The following is an 18,209-nucleotide window of genomic DNA, read 5'->3' as shown; positions in this document are numbered from 1 at the left end:
TTTAGAAGCTGGTTTTGAAATAGAAAGCTGTACCTGTGCTGCATCAAAGCTGAGAACTTCAAGGGCTCTGCTACGTCTCTGTAGACCTGCGAGAAAAACAGAGACAATGCGAGAGAATTAGAAACCGACTCCTTCAGATTCCTTACTCTAAAACTTGCATTTTTAGTTGAAGTGATTTGAAGGCGACTGAACATGTGATATAGCACTAATGGTATAATAATACCTTGATATGGTCAGCTATGGCCAAAATCCTGAAGAAATGCCAGCCGCCATTTCCACAGTTTATTCTCTTTAGACATAATTTCCCCTGAAACCAATTGTGCTCTTAAAATAACAGACAGAAATGACTATTCTTTTCGGTTTCAAACACTCACAGCTGCCAGAAAGTACAGGGCCAATCTCTAAGTATCCACATTCTTCTGAAATTTACAGAGGGGATGACTTCCTCTCAGAAGCAGTCCAACGATTGTCTATTGTGTAAGTATCAGACCTGGAAGCCAGGAAGATGGCAAAGATGACTGTAAGGGGGAAGTAAAGAAGAGGGGCACTGTGCGTCAGCGAGTGCAGCGACGTCAGCGAGTGCAGCTCACGCTCTGCACTAATGATGGCGGATATTGCTTTAAATTTAGCACAGGCCTATAAATATTCCTGTGTGCTGCCTATGCAAATGCAGTGATTGTGTGATCTGCATTGTAAGCATGGCCCCCGCTGTCTGCAGAACTTTCAACCTCCCCGGGTTGTTTTAAAAGTATGATTTGGGAGTTCAGTGATCCACAAGCAAACAATGAGCACATTCACAACAACTGGTCTTATGACTCGTGGTGTAGCATTCGGCACAGCTAGGCTACGCTTAGGTTAATACCGCAGCACAAGCTGAGCTGCTCTGACGTCATGGGAGTGGATGGAGTTTCACCTTTCCCCCCCCCTCCTCCCTGACGGTCTTCAGGGACCAGACAGTGACCTCATTGATCGAGGGCTCTTGGTTTTTATTTGAAGCAGTGGTGTCTAAGTTTCAGCTGCAGCTGGCCTTGAGATAGGCCCCGAACCTGATCTTAGGCAAACATTCGGAGCAGAGGTAACTTTCTGCGTGACTAGCCAAGAGGAGTTAAATACACAGCAAATAAGCAGCAGCAAAGACCCGAAGAGAGGAAGTTAAGACAGTGCTGAGATGGTATATTTCTCGTCTCTTTATCTTAAGAAGCGTGGATGAGAACATGACAAGAGCCTAAAGCTGGGGTATTTTCCCCCTTGGGGGGTGTTGTTGACTCTGTTTACCAAAAGCATTAGGGTGTATACTGTGGTTGTATCTTATGGCATGTTATTGCCTGCTTCTTTTCCATGTCTAATTAAATTAATGAACACTGGGAGACATGTTAGGGAGCGGCACACAAAAACAAAGAGCTGATTTACTCTCCTCGAGTGCTGCCTCTTTCACCGAGACAAAGGCAACAATCTCTCCACTCCCTGGGCTGGGCTGGATAACAGTCTGCCAAAGAGGCTGACGAGTGTGTATATGTGCTCCTTCTCCATTTACAACATCACTCCCTCACTTTCCACTTTATACTCTCCCCTCAATGTAGGACTCTTGCAGCTATCTCCCATTTTCAGAAAGCACACTGCATCCCAGTTCTGCTTCTTTAAAGTGCCACCACCCCCCGCGTCTAGGCTGGCTGAGCACTAAGTGCACATTAACACGGCCGTGACTTACGATGGTGCAGATGTGAGGGAGGATCAAAAAAAAAAAAAAAAAAGTTGGGCGACAGATGCTCTGGGCTAATCGTGCCGCAGCTCCAGACTGAGCCAAGGCCACGAGCCGCTCCAAAGCACTAAACGCGAGGTCAGACGGGTCAAACTGCTCAGATGATGGTGTATCCACAGCGGAGCTCCGTTTACTCTGCTGCCCGGCAGAATTACAGGTACCCCGTCCATTGTGAACCCCCACCCACAGTGCAAAAAATTTAAGCTAGCATGCTAAGGGCACAGTTTTAGCAGCCTTTTGAGATAAAAGATGCAACAAGTGTGAGGCTGTTTTTCTGCCATATGGTTAGTTTGACATTAACTCCTATAATGCTTCCTTCTCTGTAACAATTTAAGCACTCAATAGCTATATTTAGACATGTAAAAAACTGCTTAGTCATTATTCAGAATGAGGCTTTCAGGAGAAGAACAATTAGCCAGGATTGTCACAGATGGAATGATGTGATGATTCACTGCTCCCTGCCATATGACCAGTTTGATGACTAACTGGTCGTATAGATGAAGCAACTCCAGCTCTGAAAATAACCCTGGTACCAGACATAAAGTGAAAACAGGATCTGTAAGCACGAGCTTAGCGGTTGTCAACAGGGAAGAGCAGACCACACGGCATGATGGGCAGGTGGTCAAATCTGGTGGCTGGTGGTAACTGCAGGGTTTTCCCAGCTAACTGTGGCTACTTCTTATAGAACATTTCCTCATAAAACTGCAATGCTGCAGAATACAGCAATTTAAGGTCGCACTTCCTCTTCCTGCTGCTTCGCAATAACAGCTTTGTTCCCACACTCAACCTTGTGTCACCAGACACAGCTCCTGTCACCTAGAAACAGGTAGCTAGCTGGCTAACTAGCTATCATAACGAACTTCACGTAACTTGGGCATTGTTTTTTTAGTTATTTAGAAAAGATTGTTGTTGTCAAGTTTCGAGGTCCATCTTGAATTGGTGCACAATGAATCTCGGGATATGTTGGGCCATGAAAGATGCACCCGATGGATCCTTCATGGCCCCAGAAAAGTATCTGAAGGAGCCTTCAAAATGGGACAGCCTTCGAAATGACGCTGTGATGCAATCAGTCTTCGAAGACCTATTCCGAAGCATGCAGCCCCTGAATTGGGACACAGCTATAGTTTTCATTATCCATGGAATAAACAAATGATTGATCAATTGTTGGACTTCAAAATGATGACCTCAAACTGCTTGTTTTGTCCGATCAACTGAGCAAAATCAAAACGAGACGAGGTCAAAACCTAGTATGTGGCTGACCGCATCGGCTTAATGTGCGCTTTTGTGGGCAATTTGTTACAAGGACTGTCCTTATGAGGCCGATGATGACGTGTTTGAAAGCAGGTGAGGACAGCGGACGAGGAGCAGAGGAGCAGCCCCGCCTACTCCTCGAACAAAGTATCCAGAGCCGTATAGACAGAGAGTCGTGTCAGTGGAGGTCCAATATGCTCCATGATCTGCCATTGTGATGTCACGACTCTCTCTCTACAGACCCATGTGTCGGGCTGACCCCGGCGGCCAGCCAAAAATGTTTAAAAGTAGGAAGATATTAATCAAAGAAAAGACAACAAAAGCCATTTTTCTTTGAATTATCAATTCATTTCCTGTTCGTCATATAATCACCATTTGAGTCTGATTTGATGTTGTAACTGCAAAAAAACCTTTATCTATTTGTGGTGATAACAGTAAGTGACAGAAAGTGTGAGCAGCATTCTGTCATGCACATATACAGTACTCTAAATACCAAGCTGATAAAGCAGGTCCACTTATCACTGCGGTTGCAGGTCAGCAACAGGTCAACTAGTGTTCCTATCAGCAATCCACTCATGTTCTCAAGAGTGCCAACACCGGTCACAACTGTTTCTCATCAGCCAGACCACCTACTCAAATCTTACACTGTTATTTTTAAAACTTAAGGGAGTGATTTTCAGTCAATACTTGTGAGCTACTCAATTAAATTTAAGAGGCTTAAAGCAGCACTGTAAACCACAAACCACAACAACTGCATATCAGTGGTGTGAAAGAGATGCAGAGCGCAACTCTGCGAGTAACTATGATACAACAGTGACACGAGTTCACCACTTCCTGCACTCTACAGCTGCTGCCACAACTCTCTTGTTTCAGTAGGAAAAAAAACACATGTAGTTGTAGTGAGAGAGCGCGCCCAGTGGTGTCTTTGGGAGCGCATGCTATCAGGAAACAATATGAGAGATATGCATTAGGAGGAAATGAGTGGGATAGTATGAGGGTTCAGAGTGGTTTCCAGTGAATGGGACATTCTTTGTAAGTCACGACAACTGGATACTGTACACAAGCCTAAAAGAACAATTATGGATCCTTGTCTGTGTTCCCAGTGGGAGCAAACAGTGTCCCGCTGCTCGACAGGATTGCTGAGGCACTGAGACAGCAACAGCATGAGCTCACAGAGGCAGACAGAGTAACCTAATCCCTGTGACAGCCTGCTAAAATCACAGCCTCTGCTGCCTTCTGGAATGTGCTCTGTATGCTCACTGCTCACTCAGCCCCTCTGGCACTGCTGCACTTCCTCCTACTTAACACCAAAACTCACATTTTGGCAAACGGTGGGCTGGTCTGCCTCACAGGAAACAGACAGTTGCAGGACTGACGGAAACAGTGTTGTGTGCTCTTTTTTTCCCCTTCCCTGCATCGCACCGCGGCAGCTAAAACCCGTGAGACTGCATCTCTCATCCCAGCTGTCCTAGATTCTCTCAAAACAAAACAGCAGCATAGCAGCAAAGGGTCATGGGAGACTTGGCAGGCCAGCTGTGAGACAGGAAGTGTGGACACAAGGGTGACCGGATGATGGGAAAGTGATGCAATCTGACAGAGCGCAGGCTTGACCTCTTGATTGAGTGCAGATACCTTATCTCTGCTTTGCATTGATGCAAGTAATGGACGTCAATTAGAAATGAGAGATCAGGTTCAGGAGCAATTTAAACTTAAACGCCACGTAAATATGATGCTCCACACTGCAAAACACTATCATATTAAAACTTAATTAAGGTCAGGGGGGCTCTGGTGTTTGGGGGCTGAGCATATAGGCTCCTGACTGTGTGAAAGCAGTTGGTTATCCGGCCCTCGGGATCCCCCTCAGCAGTTGGGAATGGCCTAAAATAGCCCGGGGCTCATGTCCTTTGAGAACTGCTGGAGATTTACTCTCATAGCAACGACCAACACCAAAAGTTTGGAGCTGTCTTGAAGGCCAACTTCACATCAAAAGGCCCACTCTGAGCCCAAACAAATCTGTGAGAAGTGTATACAAACGCCACAGTTTGAAATATGTCGAATGAAGTCCCATGCAACATTTAGCCTGGCCCCTTTAACTTCATGTACGCACCAATCAGATCTATGGCATCAATCTTTCATCAGATGGAAGATTTGGCACCCATCTATAACTCACAATCATAAAAAGTGATAAAAAATGTCTTAAACCATATTGCGGTTTGTAGAGTTTTTTATTTCCTTATTTTCACTTCCCAGTTTATAACGATGGCATATTGTCCATCTGACAAATGTGAGGCTGGATGTTACTGCGCCGCGCGCACGCAGAAAAGGCCCTGGGGTTTTTTCTGGCTAAAAACCGGGATGAGATGCCGATGCCGAAGCCGAGGCATCTGAAAAAAAAATCATAATATAGAAAATTGCTTTTGTCTGTTGACCTATAATATGCAATAATCCAACAGTCCTCATTTTGGTTCCTGTTTTTGGAATGGTGAGATCAGCAGAAAAGACATTAAGGCAAAAGGCATTAAACATCCCAAAAAAGTGGCTGCTGGGGGCGCTGGTTTAGCTCAGTTGGTAGAGCAGGCGCCATATAGAGGCTACAGTCCTCGCCACACTGATCCCAGGTTCGACTCCCGGTCTATAATTATTTGGTGCATGTCAATCTCGCATCCAATTGGCTATAGTCTGACGACGATATAGCCTCTGGGCACAATGGTGAACATGCCGGGCCATGTAGGCGGCGGTTAGCGATAAACGACTTCCTTTTCCACATTCTGCATTGTAGGTCAGGTCTGTCCTCTAGAGGAGAAGAAAACTACTTTTAAAAATGCTCGTTTGTTGAACGGAGGTTGGATCAATAATTTCTGATGCAGTTGAGGAAGTCAGGAAATCTGAACGCCGAAAGGCTTTCGTGACGCCGCGTCAGGGATTTTAGGTCAAGCTGAATTTTAGCTCTAGAACGGATTGTTAGCTGTTAGCATGCAGATTACTGTTTATAGAGGTTAATAAGAAGCTAAATCATCATCAGATGAAGCTGATGGGAGCTGGGATGTCATCACGGCGCATTACGTTCCGCCTGCTTTTGCTCTCCACACGGACTGTTTTTCCTGCATATGCCGCAGCCTGCTGATACGTGATTGGTCAATATTACTCGGACTACAAGCGTACTACACTCGGGAACCAGAACACTTGCCGTCCTGGAAATCCACGTCTCTGCCTACAGATAAGGTGCATGTCATCCCCCACTCTCTACTCCCCACATTTCCTGTCTCTCTTCAGCTATCCCATCAATAAAGCCAAAAAAAAAAAATCAAAAGTGGTTGCCTCACAGAGCAAACTATTAAAAAAGAAAATAAAGTTAATCAGTGGTCTGTATCGGCCTTGAAACACCTGATCCAAGCATCCTTATAAAACAACATGCTTGCAGTAAACGTCCCGTGTTGCAGAAAGGGTTACATTTTGTGTAAAGACTACCTCATTTGAAGAATTAAATTGAGCATAAGCCAGAGCCGCACATTATTTTATGATTTCCTTCCAGTAATTATACTTAATGAGTGCAACGTAGCAGCCTGAAAACACACTCTGTAAGCAAATACGCACCAGAACATAATACCTCAATGGAAGAACAGATCAATTTTCTTCAGACCCCACCTACATCCGAAAGCCTACACATCCGCATCCACGCCCGGGAGTTGTTGTTCTGGGTGGCCTTTTTTGCTTACAGCTACCAGATTCAACTGTTGCCACATCCAAGCAATTTGGGTTTAAGGCAGCAGCAGCAAAATGAACCTTCAGGTTACCTCACCAAACTCTAAGAGCTCCAGGGGATTTCCCAATGACTAATCCAAGTTTACAAAGCAGGAGGACTCCTAACATTGCAGCACTACAGTACAATAAATCTGTTTGTGGTTTTAGTTGTGTGTGGTGTCAGGCTATTGTAGCATTAAGGAGTCAGTAAAAGACACAATCAGAATAAAACCTAAATGTGCTCATGCAGTGTAATAGAGCTGTAAACCTTATAGCTACTGCAGCCTTCTGGAAAAAATTATTGCGGCAGTCAAAATAGCAGATCATTTGTAAACCGCGAGATAATAATCCCAGACAGCCTGTGTCAGGGAGATGAAATGGATACACTGGCTTCCTCTTCGCTTTCGTACATCCTGGCAAATATGAGCCCCAGGGTGCTGTCACAATAGGACTAAACAAGCCACTTGGGACCTCTGGGAGGGACACGTGTTGGAACTTGTGTATGAGCATCTCGAGAGCAGGAGGCATTCCAGATCGCACGGTGATGCCACGAGAATCTGTACAAAATCAACGAGATGTGTGATAGGGAGACAAAGAGGAATATATGAGGAAAAGCTTGCACGTTTGGAAAACGGGGAGGAATGTGCTTGAACAAACTGGGAGTACATTGTCTTGAGTCATTATTTACTTTTAGTCACCATTTGTACGATCAGAACATTTCATTTCAGAGTCAGATCACACTAGTAGATGACGCATGTTACTACACTGAGAAGCAGGGGTGGGACAAAATATCAATACAGCAATATATCCTGACAGCGTCACTCATCATCACTCCTCGCGGTGGTGCTTATGACATGACATGAACGACAACAGAAGTAAATGACAGAAGTTAATCAGATATCGTGATGCGTCATCATATGATTGTCGCAGAATCGCTGTATCGTGATATTATCGTTACCACGGGCAACTTATCGTGTATCGTGAGTTACCCTGCAATTCCCAGCCCTACTGAGAGGAAGTGATTTAGACACCAACGACTAGTTCTGTCTAGAGAAACGGGTAACATGTTGGGTAGACTTCGTAGAGTCATTTTAGAAGTCTGGGGGAATTTATGCCACACTGGTTGTCATTTGGTGCTGCACAGTGGAGCAGTGGTTAGCACTGTCGCCTCACAGCAAGAAGGTTACTAAGTCGAATCCCGGGTTCGGACAAAGTAGGCCTTTCTGTGTGGAGTTTGCATTTTCTCCCCGTGCATGCATGGGTTCTCTCCGGGTACTCCCCCCACAGTCCAAAGACATGTATGTTAGGTTCACTGGTGACTCTAAATTTCGTAGGCGTGAGTGTGAGCATGAAAGGTCTCTATTCGTCAACCCTGATTGACTGGCGATCGGTCCAGGGTGTACCCCGCCTCTCGCCGAATGACAGCTGGGTTAAGCTCCAGCCCCCTGTGACTCTTAACATGATAAACGGTACAGATAATGGATGGACGGTTGTCATTTGATGTTCAGTTTTAAGGCTGGCCACGACACTTGATTTATTAGCTAAACAATCAATAACCTGGCCCTCTGATTTTCAGTTGGATTACTAGTTTTTTCAAAAGTTTGGTCTGTATTTGGGGCGGGAAAAAATATCGATACGGCAATACATTGTCGTCCTGACTCATGCAATACAGTTATCGATAGGCTGGCTTTAGCCTAATTGAGAAATATCTGCCAATCCAAACAGATGACTTACCGCGTCACTACTCCTAGCAGTGGCACCTATGACATGAATGAGGGTAACATGAAAGGAAATTCATTGGCTGAAGAAGTTAATCAGATTAATTATGGCAGAATTGCAATATATTATATTGCGTATCATATCCTGAGTTACCCTGCGATTCCTACCCCTAGTCTGTCTGCAGGTTTAGCTGCTCCTCAGTCAAATTTTCAGCTTCCTGTCAATACATACCCTATGTCAGAAAATGTAGTGAGAGAGATATGTTTTAAAGTTGGCATATTTCTTGACAACTAATGACATATTGTGGCTCAATCTTTATTCCTGACAGAGACAGCTGTCACATAACACTAAACGTCGCTGCAGGACAGACAGGCCACATTTTCTGACCCTTCCAGCTCCTTATTTGTCATTTTTCCTAGAATTGTGCAGATTGCATAAATGTTTACGCACAGTTTCAGGAACCGCCTAGTTTCTGTTAAATTGATGAAGCCTACAGTGTAAGCACAAGTCTAGCTGTGGGGACATTGGCTGTGATGTAACACTATATTATAAAGTAGTTCAACAAATTCACACAAACCATGTAAAGATGTACAGTCTAAACATAGCTTCAGTGTAAATGTGGCTGTGAGTTCAAAGTCTACTTTGATCAATAAAGTAGTTTACACTTCTAAGAACACAGTACTCAATGTTGCTTTTTTAAGTCCTGGTTAGACATCTACCGCTGGTCACAAGTCACACATCCGGATTTTCATACAGCCAAACCCACTGAAAGAAACCCCCAAACCATGATGAACTAATAGAGAAAAACACCACATAAAAAATCACACTTCTCTTCTACAGTATGAGGAAGTTAAATCACTTACTCCAAATGAGAAATGATTGCAAATATCTCAACCGCACACAGACTAGGCTGTAGTTTTTTAGAGAAGTGGGGAGAGATAACATCAGCCTATGTGGTGCTTAATAACTTTCCATGTATTAATAAGAAATGCTTTTTCTTTTTTTTTCAGATCCACTTGATCCTGAAGTGTCATGTAAAAAAAAAACGTCCTCCCCTTTTTGCTTCTGCTCTGAATTCCTTTTCCAGCAGACCTGGACCTTAGTTATTATATGGAAAGTATGTTTGTTATTGACTGTTCAAACATTCGAGCATGCATGAGCAGTCAAGGGGAAGTTGTCAGACAGAAAAAATGAAACCATGAAAGAAAATGGGGAAATGGAAGTGAGTGTGTGCACTGTGTAATAACTTAGAAAAAAATTAAGTAGAAAAATCTCCCTTGTTACTCAACTTCTAGCAAAACCTAAATCTTCTTGATAAATGAGATTCTTGTGCTTGTCATTTGACCAGGGAAATTTTCAGCCGCATTAGTTTCTTGGCTATCATGAAAATGCACAGTTGGTATTTTCCCTCAGGCTGTGGCAACAGATTTGGCTGCTTGAGGCCAATGGTAGCACACAGACAGGCGATGAGGAAGAGGCGAGGGCAGGGTCTTATACCAAAAGGGCTCATCCCTGCATATCAATGAATTTATACTGTCATAACATTCAAACAAGGCGCTCGAGGTTATCTGAGTCAACAGGAACTAAAAATAGGACACAGATGTTGTAAATTGGGCCAAATCACTGCGATATTATTAACAGGCATAGCCGCATAGTAAAAGCTTTAACATACCATTATTCATAGGTCTCCTAATAACCATTTCCACCACTTACAAATTGGTCTCAACGCTTGAGAGAAATATATGTGCCTTCGAGCAAAATCCTGCAAGTAAGCATGTCTCCTTCCACCATCTTTCTCCCTGCAAACTGTAGCAATTCTCCCTCTGAGAGCAGATCTACAGCAGACCAAATGTCTCTCCCCCCTCTCACCTCCCTGAAACCTTAATGAGAGACTGTGAAGAGGTCTGTCAGTGTGACAATAATTACAGAAACTGTACTATTCAGCAGCTGCAAAAGACCCCCCTAAGGCACACATGCTAACCCCTTAAATCACACACATCTAACCAACCGCATATCTTCTAATTCATATCTGTGAGATAAAATACTCCAGCCGTATTAAACTGCTGATTGTTCCACAGCACTGCCGAGCAAAGTTTGGTAACAAACATAAGCCACAAGAGCTTGCCAACAATTACAAAGCCTTATCGCCCATTGTGCAGCTGAAGCATGACATTTAGTCTGGCTTTGGTTGTGTTAGGTAGAAACAATGTTAGAAGATAATCAGAGGCAGCAATTACACTGAAATCTTTCCAGAAAACGGAGATGGTGTTTCATTTGCACAGAACATTTGCTTAACTATTACTGGCCTCCCTAGATAGATGAAACTTCAGATATGTTCCTACTAATAGGCAGGTGTTAGTTTCTCTCTTTGTGTTTCATCTGAAATTACTATTCCATTGATGGAAAAATTTATTTAGCCACAGTAAACACACATATTCTCTGGTGCAGGTTTTCCAACCTAAACAAGATATCAGAGTTTAGATTTCTTGAAGGACCTCTTTTAGGACCCCCTTGAAAACGAGTTGATACAAGTTAAATGCAGAGACAGTGCCTAATATAATAATAGTACAATAAGATATTAACAAAATAAAGCTCAGTAAAAAGTAATGTGGCAGTTACATAAACAGCTGTATTTGCAGTGAAAATAAGAAGTGATGGAACCCTTATATTAAATAAATATGTAATAGTGCATGGTAATTTTAAAAAGTTATATTGCACAGGATAGTGAAAGGTAAGTAATTTGCACATATAAATAAGTGGCGGTATTGTACATAATAAAGCACTCAAAATATGACAATGACAAAGCTGAATCAACACCCAACACCTTCAGTATTTATCAATGTTACATAAATAACACAAGCAATTAAAGATACAGCGGTACGTTCAATTAGAAGATGTAGTTTGCATTCTAAACCGTTAAGGCCATTTTCACTCTCAGGAATTAAAGCGTTAAAGTGGTGCATTGCACGAAATGAAGTATAACCCCATTTATAGGTTGTGCAGCAGTTTTATCTGAGCTTTTATCTAATAACTTAAGTGTGACACGCTGTCACGCTATCTAACTTGGCTAACCTGGCTAAGAAAAATCAGTGAAACGCTTAAAAATGTCACATACATTTCGGTTACAGCCAAACCAACCGTTGGCCAGCTGGGCAACAGAACGTTGGTCGTGTTGGCAAGGCGACAGACTGGTTTTTGTCTGGGTTAACAGTTAGCCGTTAGCCGACGTGACTTGTAACGTTACTCGGTGAATTCAAGGATAGCAAAGCTAGCCTGTAGCTCTCGTGAGAAACGTTAGTGCGGTAGCCTGTATCAGATAGCTTCGCCTTCAGTGGCAGCTCAGATTCATTCCCTGCTCAGTCATACCACGTCTTACCCGATATGTGATGGCCACCTCTTCTCGTCTCCTTTGGGGAATATTCAACGTGTAAAATCGCCACACAAACTAGAACTGGATGCACAGTAATGATATCCAGACTCCCAGCTAGCAGCCAGTTAATTTTCCACCCCAACAAGCTAGCCTAGCTGATGAGACGCTGTGCCCCGTTGGAATAGCATTTCTATATCAAAGCATGTCATTGCTCAGCAGCACGGCTAGGCTAGCTAGCAGCAGCTTCACAAGCTGTTCAGACTCCAGGTCCCGCCCACTCGCTTCCAATTGGCTGCAGAGGAATCGGCACTGTAATGATTGGACAATGGGGCGGTCAATCAATCAGACTGCAGCTGCTGATGTTTCGAGTTCCCATGAGCATCCATCATGTTTTTCGTTTTAGTAGGGTAGACAGTTAAGCCAATCAGTGCTTAAAAATAAACATATAGATGAAAGGGGTTTTGTGTTATTTTATACTTATAATATATTCTAATCTGGTTTAGAATCAGCTGTCTAAAATATAAGTTGCTCTAAAGCAGAGTGGGGCTTGATTTAATTCAGTGAAAGTGATACATTTCACTTTTTGCATCTATGAAAAGCACATTTCATCTTTTCCTAATGTATAGGCGCCTAAATGTTGGCTGCAGCTGGCAAAATGTTGTCTGTAGTTAAACAAGTGTAGCCTTTTAAGCTGAATAGGTTGTTCCCCATTTAATAGCTGGAAGTCCTTGTTTTTCTTTTAAACCTTCCATAAAAATGCTCAGTCATCTTTACTGTACAGCAGCACACATACATAGAGACACACATATAATTCCATTCAGGCCCCTCCTGGGAAATTATGGTACTTCTAATAAACATGTCTGCGGTGAAGAGAGTTGCAGAGTAATTTGGAAGGTTGTGCAGCGCACTGCAGGATGCAGTCTGTTTCCTGCTCAAACAGATGGGCCTCCTCTACATGTATTCTGCTTTCTGCACCCAAAACCCCATCTGAAAACAGAGACTATAACACAACAAATATAATGGAGACTAAACCCACTTCATCTCAGTTTATTCACCTTTTTCTGTTTAAAAAATAAACTTTAGCCACCAACCAGAAAGAAAACGTCATATGACAGACAGAATGTGCTTTCAAAATAAAATAAAATGTCACTTTATTATGTGTTTATGATGGTATGTGTTAGACTTGTGATTTGAAAGTAAAAGTGCTTTTATTTACTCGGTTTTACTGACTCCACACAGAATGATTTGATAATAGCAACACCTCTGCTTTCAGTGTGGTTAGAACCACCAGTCTGGTTATTTCCTGTTCCAATCGAAATGTGTGAAACATTCAATAGACTGTCAAAAATGTTACACTGTGTTTGGTGATACTGTGAATACAATCAGCCATGAATTTGTCAAATAGCTCTGCCGCTGCTCACTAAATAAAAAATAGTGTGCATGAAGTGTGTTATGTCATGTGTTTAAACTGCTTTGATGCAATAACTGTCCTTAGCTGAATATTATTAACCACATGAATTGTCACTTTGATGATACACTGTAATAAAATATGACTTGAGCCGACTCTCAGTGAGTAATGAAGTGGATTGTGAATGCCACCTGCTGGGCTGTTTGTGAAACATCCATGTCTTGACAGTTTTGAACGCAACATGCAACACTTGTAGTTTCATTTGCTCTGCATCATCATTAGATCTTTATTTCAACCCATCGCTGTTTTGCTTCGCTTCAGGGGGTGCGCGCAGAGTCTGACGTGCTTTTCCACAGAGAGAAACAAAGCAGTGCTGGTGAGCCACTACTGAAAAAAGCTGATGGTCTGTTGTTGTTAAAGAGGATTTTAATTCAATACAGGGCACCTGCCTCTGGGCATTAGTCTGATCTGCGTCTGAAAGCAAACAGAAGCAGCTTCCAGACGTAATCACTAGTGTTAAATATCAAGCTGCTCGGCCTGAACATCGAAAGGCAGTAAAAAAGGGCCTAAAATGTTAAAGTCAACTTGTAAATTTAAAGTTAAATATTAATATGAACAATCCCATTATGCTGTATAAGACAGGGCCTCTATTCCAGAGCATTAAGTCACCATGTCCACCCCTGTGCACGCGCTAGCTTCTCTTCAAGACATAACGCCTTCCTGCTGAGCGACAGATTAAGGCTAGAGAAGCATTTCAGGAATGTAGGTGGTATTTATTTTTATTCTTTCATTCCTTGTTTGTAGTACGGACGATTCCTGGGCTGACATTTACACATTGTGACAAGTGTGGCAGTGTGACAACAGAGCAATACACCACACGTTGATGATGTTTTCATTATAAAACCTCCATACCATTGAAATGTTTTACACTGGACTTGTTTTTTTGCTGACATTTTGGTCTTTGACATAATTTGACATTATAGCAGTCACCATATTACATTTGTCTTTTATTTCACACACAAATATTAAGACATTAGTTACACAAACTGGCACCCTTTCAACAACACAACAATACAAAATCATCAGATGAAGATCCAGACATTCTTTAAATTGCACAACCAAGCAACATTGTAAACAAACAGACCGACACATCCAAACTCATTTGATGGGCGAGTCCAGGATCTCTTGATAATCCTGCCTGATGGCTCTGCTCACCCTGTACAGCTTCACTCCTGTGAGCGTGAACACACTGATCATGATGACGAGGCCTCCGATGACATCATAGATAGACGGGATCATCCTCAGGACGATGAGCTGGAGGAACATGGCGACAACGATCTCTAGGTGCTGCACGGTGCTAACTAAGGCTGGATGAAACTTGTTTAGAGCATAGTAGACTCCGAGGAACGCCACGGTGGAGCAGATACAGATCCCAATTAAATAGCCCCAGGTCTCCCCGTCCAGAGGAATGATTGGCTCCTGCATAACAAACATGGTGGATGCCCCCCACACTGTGCCCGTCCAGCCGAAGGTAAAGAGCGCCGTCCACATGCTGACGCGCTCCTTGATGGCTCTGTAGACGATCATGGAGAGGGCAGCCGTTAAACCCGCCGTCACTGTCATTGTGTAGCCAAAGGCCTCCTTCCAAAACCCCAACCTGGACTTCTCCTCGTCTGCTACGTTGGGCACCATCACCAGGCACAGGCCAAACACGCTTCCCACCACCGTGACCACGTCTGTGTAGCCCAGCCTCTCATCCAGCAGCAGGAAGGCCAGGACTGCACTAAAGACCGTGGTGGAGGCACGCCACATGATGGTGCCGTTACTGGGTGGGACAATGGCGAAAGAGGTGTAGGCGCAGGTGATTGAGATTACGTTGCAAATGCCGTAGAAGAAGAGCCGCAGCCGGTAGCCCTTAGGACCAAAGGGGGCCTCTTGGTAGTAGAAGACCACCAGGATGGACAGCACTTGGATCACAGAGCGGATGAAGAGCAGCTCCAGGGAGGGCACTTTAGAGCGGTCGGCTGCTAACCGAGTAATCAGTGCCACACACCCGTGAGCCACCGCTGCCCCAAACAAGGCCATCCACGTCACCCTGGAGGCCAACACATTCGCCTCGCCGAAACTGGCCAGCTGACCCCCGACCCCCTTGTCTTTTGGAGCGCTTGGCTGCTTTGGCTGTGTCTCCATGGTTCCAAAGAAAGTCCTGCCCCCTTTGCTGTCTGACACTAGCCTCTTTCCAACGTTTGCCTCTGCGAAGGCGCCAAAGTCCTCGAAAGAGGGTGCGTCATCGTAGCCTTCATCGCCCGGCTGGGGGAAATGGGTGGCATATTTCACTGTCACTGTGTCAGGGTGGATCTTAACCCGCTTTTTTGATCCGTACTGCAGTGAGGATGATGATACATCCATGTTTCTTTATGCGTCAGAATCTGGAAATAAAGTAAAAATGGTTGCAGTGTTATTGTGCCACAATAATATCCAAATACTGCTGCCCTGTGGTGGGATTTTATTTCCCAAACAGAGCCTTTCTGCGAGAAATGTTTGCATAATTCAACCCTTGTTTTCTCACCCCTAACACCCACACACACGTGCTGACACACACTTGGATGCACACAGTCAAAGCACACCCCCATCGCGCCTATCTCACTTACCTTTTTCTACACTGCCTGTAGCCTCACAGAACACTTGTATTGTGTTACTTCTATATATATCCCATGCAGGGCTCATATAAGCGGAGCAGCAAACACTGTGAGGCTGATGCAGTCTGATGGGGATGAAATTACATAACGGGAAGCCACACAGGGGACGATACATGAATGTGGGCCACTTGTGAGAGGAATGGAGTTGTACAGCAGAAATTGGGAGTGTGAAAGGGTTAAACGTTGCTGAGTAGTTTTAAAGGTATCTTAAGTCGTAAGAGATTTATGAATGCTTCATTTAAACTGAAATTGGATTTGGTCTAGGGGTTAAATTTGTTATTAAATCTTTGTTTTTTTTTCATTTTACAAAATAAAAGCCTGCTAATAACATAACTATTGTCTCTAACATTATCTCTACTATATTAATTCTGCCAATCCCTGAGACACAGCATGAATCTAAACCACAAGGGGGCAGATAGATACTCTTATTTGCCTTCTCTCCTCTTCCATGGGGGTTGCTCCTCCTTTTTGAAATGCACATTAATATAACTTGATTTGGAATAACAAACGAAGGTAGTGTGATGGTAGCTACCCGTTTTAAAGAACACATTGGAGCTTTTCGAGTCTAAAAACACGCCTTAAAGCAATTCTGTGAGCACTTACAGACAATTTCTGAAGGCTTAAAATCTTATGGCTGACAAAAGCAGTTAAAATGTTGATTTTCTAGGAATTCGCGAGAGAAAAACGCGGGAAATATCGCGATTTCTGTTTGAAATTATCATTAAAATTGCGAATTGTAGTATGTGAATAATTAGACGCTAGTTTCATTCAGGGCAAAATAAGTGGATTTGATGGTCTTTGCCTTTTTGTAAAATGGTTATCAATGCGCACAGACGCGTTTCCATTGTAGAACTGAACAAATGCAAAAAGGAAAAACAAAATAAAAGCTCACCTTTTGCTCTTTAATAGTTCCTCTTGATTAATAAAGCCGTTTTCGTATCATAAATAAAGATCTCGCGTCATTTCTTCATCCATACATTCGCTCAACTGCCATTTCCCCATCTTCCTCCCCGACTGGAGCGCCTCTTGAAGCTGCTTATTTGCTCTCCACGCTGTCGATGGACGCTGATTCTGCTGCTGCTGCTGCTGGCGGAGCTGCTGTTGCTGAGGTTGATGATGATGATGATGAAGCTGAAGCGAGAAAGGGGGGGAAGGAGAGAGAGGAGAAAAAAGAAGAAAAAAAAAAAGCCGGAGAGAGAAGCAACTGTCACTGTCACAGCCAGTGGTTTCTCCTCCTCCTCCTCGAGTCTGCTCTCCACGTACAGCCGCTCATATTCGTCATCTCTCAGGAGGGGAAAGGGATGTGCGTCGGTCAGTCATCATCAGCATCACCACCTTCATCATGTTCGTTTGATTAAAACTTTAAGAGGAAGATGTGCTGCTCCCATCAGAAGTAATAAGGCTGTGAGATGATGGGAGTGGGCATTTGGGTGTTATCTCTTTGCATCAGTGTCGCTGCACTTTATGTGATATAATCTGGCTAATAATGGTGTTTATCATGCTAAAAAGGGTGGGGTATAACCTTTGTTTGGCCTCTGTCTGTAAATAAATCTTTATTTGTTTTTGCAGCTTGAAGTGATTGGGTATCCCATAATCCTCTCTGGGATCCTCTCAATAGCTCTAAGAAGACTCTTGAGACCTGTGGTTGTCTCTTGCGCGCAACACTCATTACAATACTTGTTCCTATCAGCCAGAGCACAATAAATTTTCGGTCTGTCTTTCCCAGCTGTCTCTTTCAAACACTACTAATGCAATTATCTAAAAAGGAAGCTTCCAGGGTGATGAAAGCAGGTATACACTTATAGTCTCTCCAACATGGGGGGAGTTGGAAGCACTTAAAATTGGATTGTTGAGTTTCACCCCTGGGCAATGCAACAGGAAGCTCAGCTGGTGTGATATAGATCATTCTGCCACTAGCTGCCTCTGTCTCGGTGACATGGCTGCAGATTTAATTGATACAGTGGAGGTTGATTTGCGATGCCGAGGCAATTAACTCTGTGTCAACATTTACATCAAGCTATTTACAGCCAATGTAAATCAGACTGGAGGGACTATGGACTATCAGGGGTGTCATTGACCTATTATGGGCACCATTATTGTTATGATATTTACAATTATTGGCCAACAACTGCCTGGGCTTGTCATATTTATGAACTAGTCTGAATGGCCTTGAAGCTATACATCTCAATTTAAAGGGCCAGTTTGCTGATTTTCAACCTCAGTCCTATCATGCTATAATGGTGAGCTAATGCCATTATTATA

General features: G+C 43.4%; 2 protein-coding genes across 3 annotated transcripts in view; both read right to left on the bottom strand.

The window, feature by feature from the left end:
- Positions 1-11,966, bottom strand: part of nck1b (NCK adaptor protein 1b) — a 30,911-nt gene extending 18,945 nt beyond the window's left edge. The window contains exons 1-2 of one of the 2 annotated variants that reach the window (XM_069667436.1): positions 11,847-11,966; positions 34-86 (exon numbers count right to left, since the gene is read on the bottom strand). The gene's annotated coding sequence lies outside the window, so the exon portion shown is untranslated. The remainder of the gene's footprint in view (positions 1-33; positions 87-11,846) is intronic. The other variant, XM_069667437.1, reaches the window with a different exon arrangement.
- A 1,671-nt stretch (positions 11,967-13,637) lies between these two features.
- slc35g2b (solute carrier family 35 member G2b) lies at positions 13,638-16,999 on the bottom strand. Its single transcript, XM_069667590.1, has 2 exons — positions 16,840-16,999; positions 13,638-15,677 (listed from the first exon to the last, which is right to left on the bottom strand). Exon 2 carries the CDS (start codon positions 15,655-15,657, stop codon positions 14,407-14,409), a length of 1,251 nt encoding a protein of 416 aa, XP_069523691.1. The 5' UTR covers positions 15,658-15,677; positions 16,840-16,999; the 3' UTR covers positions 13,638-14,406.
- Between the last annotated feature and the right edge of the window lie 1,210 nt (positions 17,000-18,209).

This window comes from Semicossyphus pulcher, unplaced genomic scaffold (genome assembly GCF_022749685.1).
Source record: "Semicossyphus pulcher isolate SPU_LCO1_2020_fin unplaced genomic scaffold, fSemPul1.0.p SCAF_18, whole genome shotgun sequence".
Lineage (NCBI taxonomy): Eukaryota > Metazoa > Chordata > Actinopteri > Labriformes > Labridae > Semicossyphus > Semicossyphus pulcher.
The sequence above is the reverse complement of the archived record's forward strand: the minus strand, read 5'-3'. Positions and strand labels throughout refer to the sequence as shown.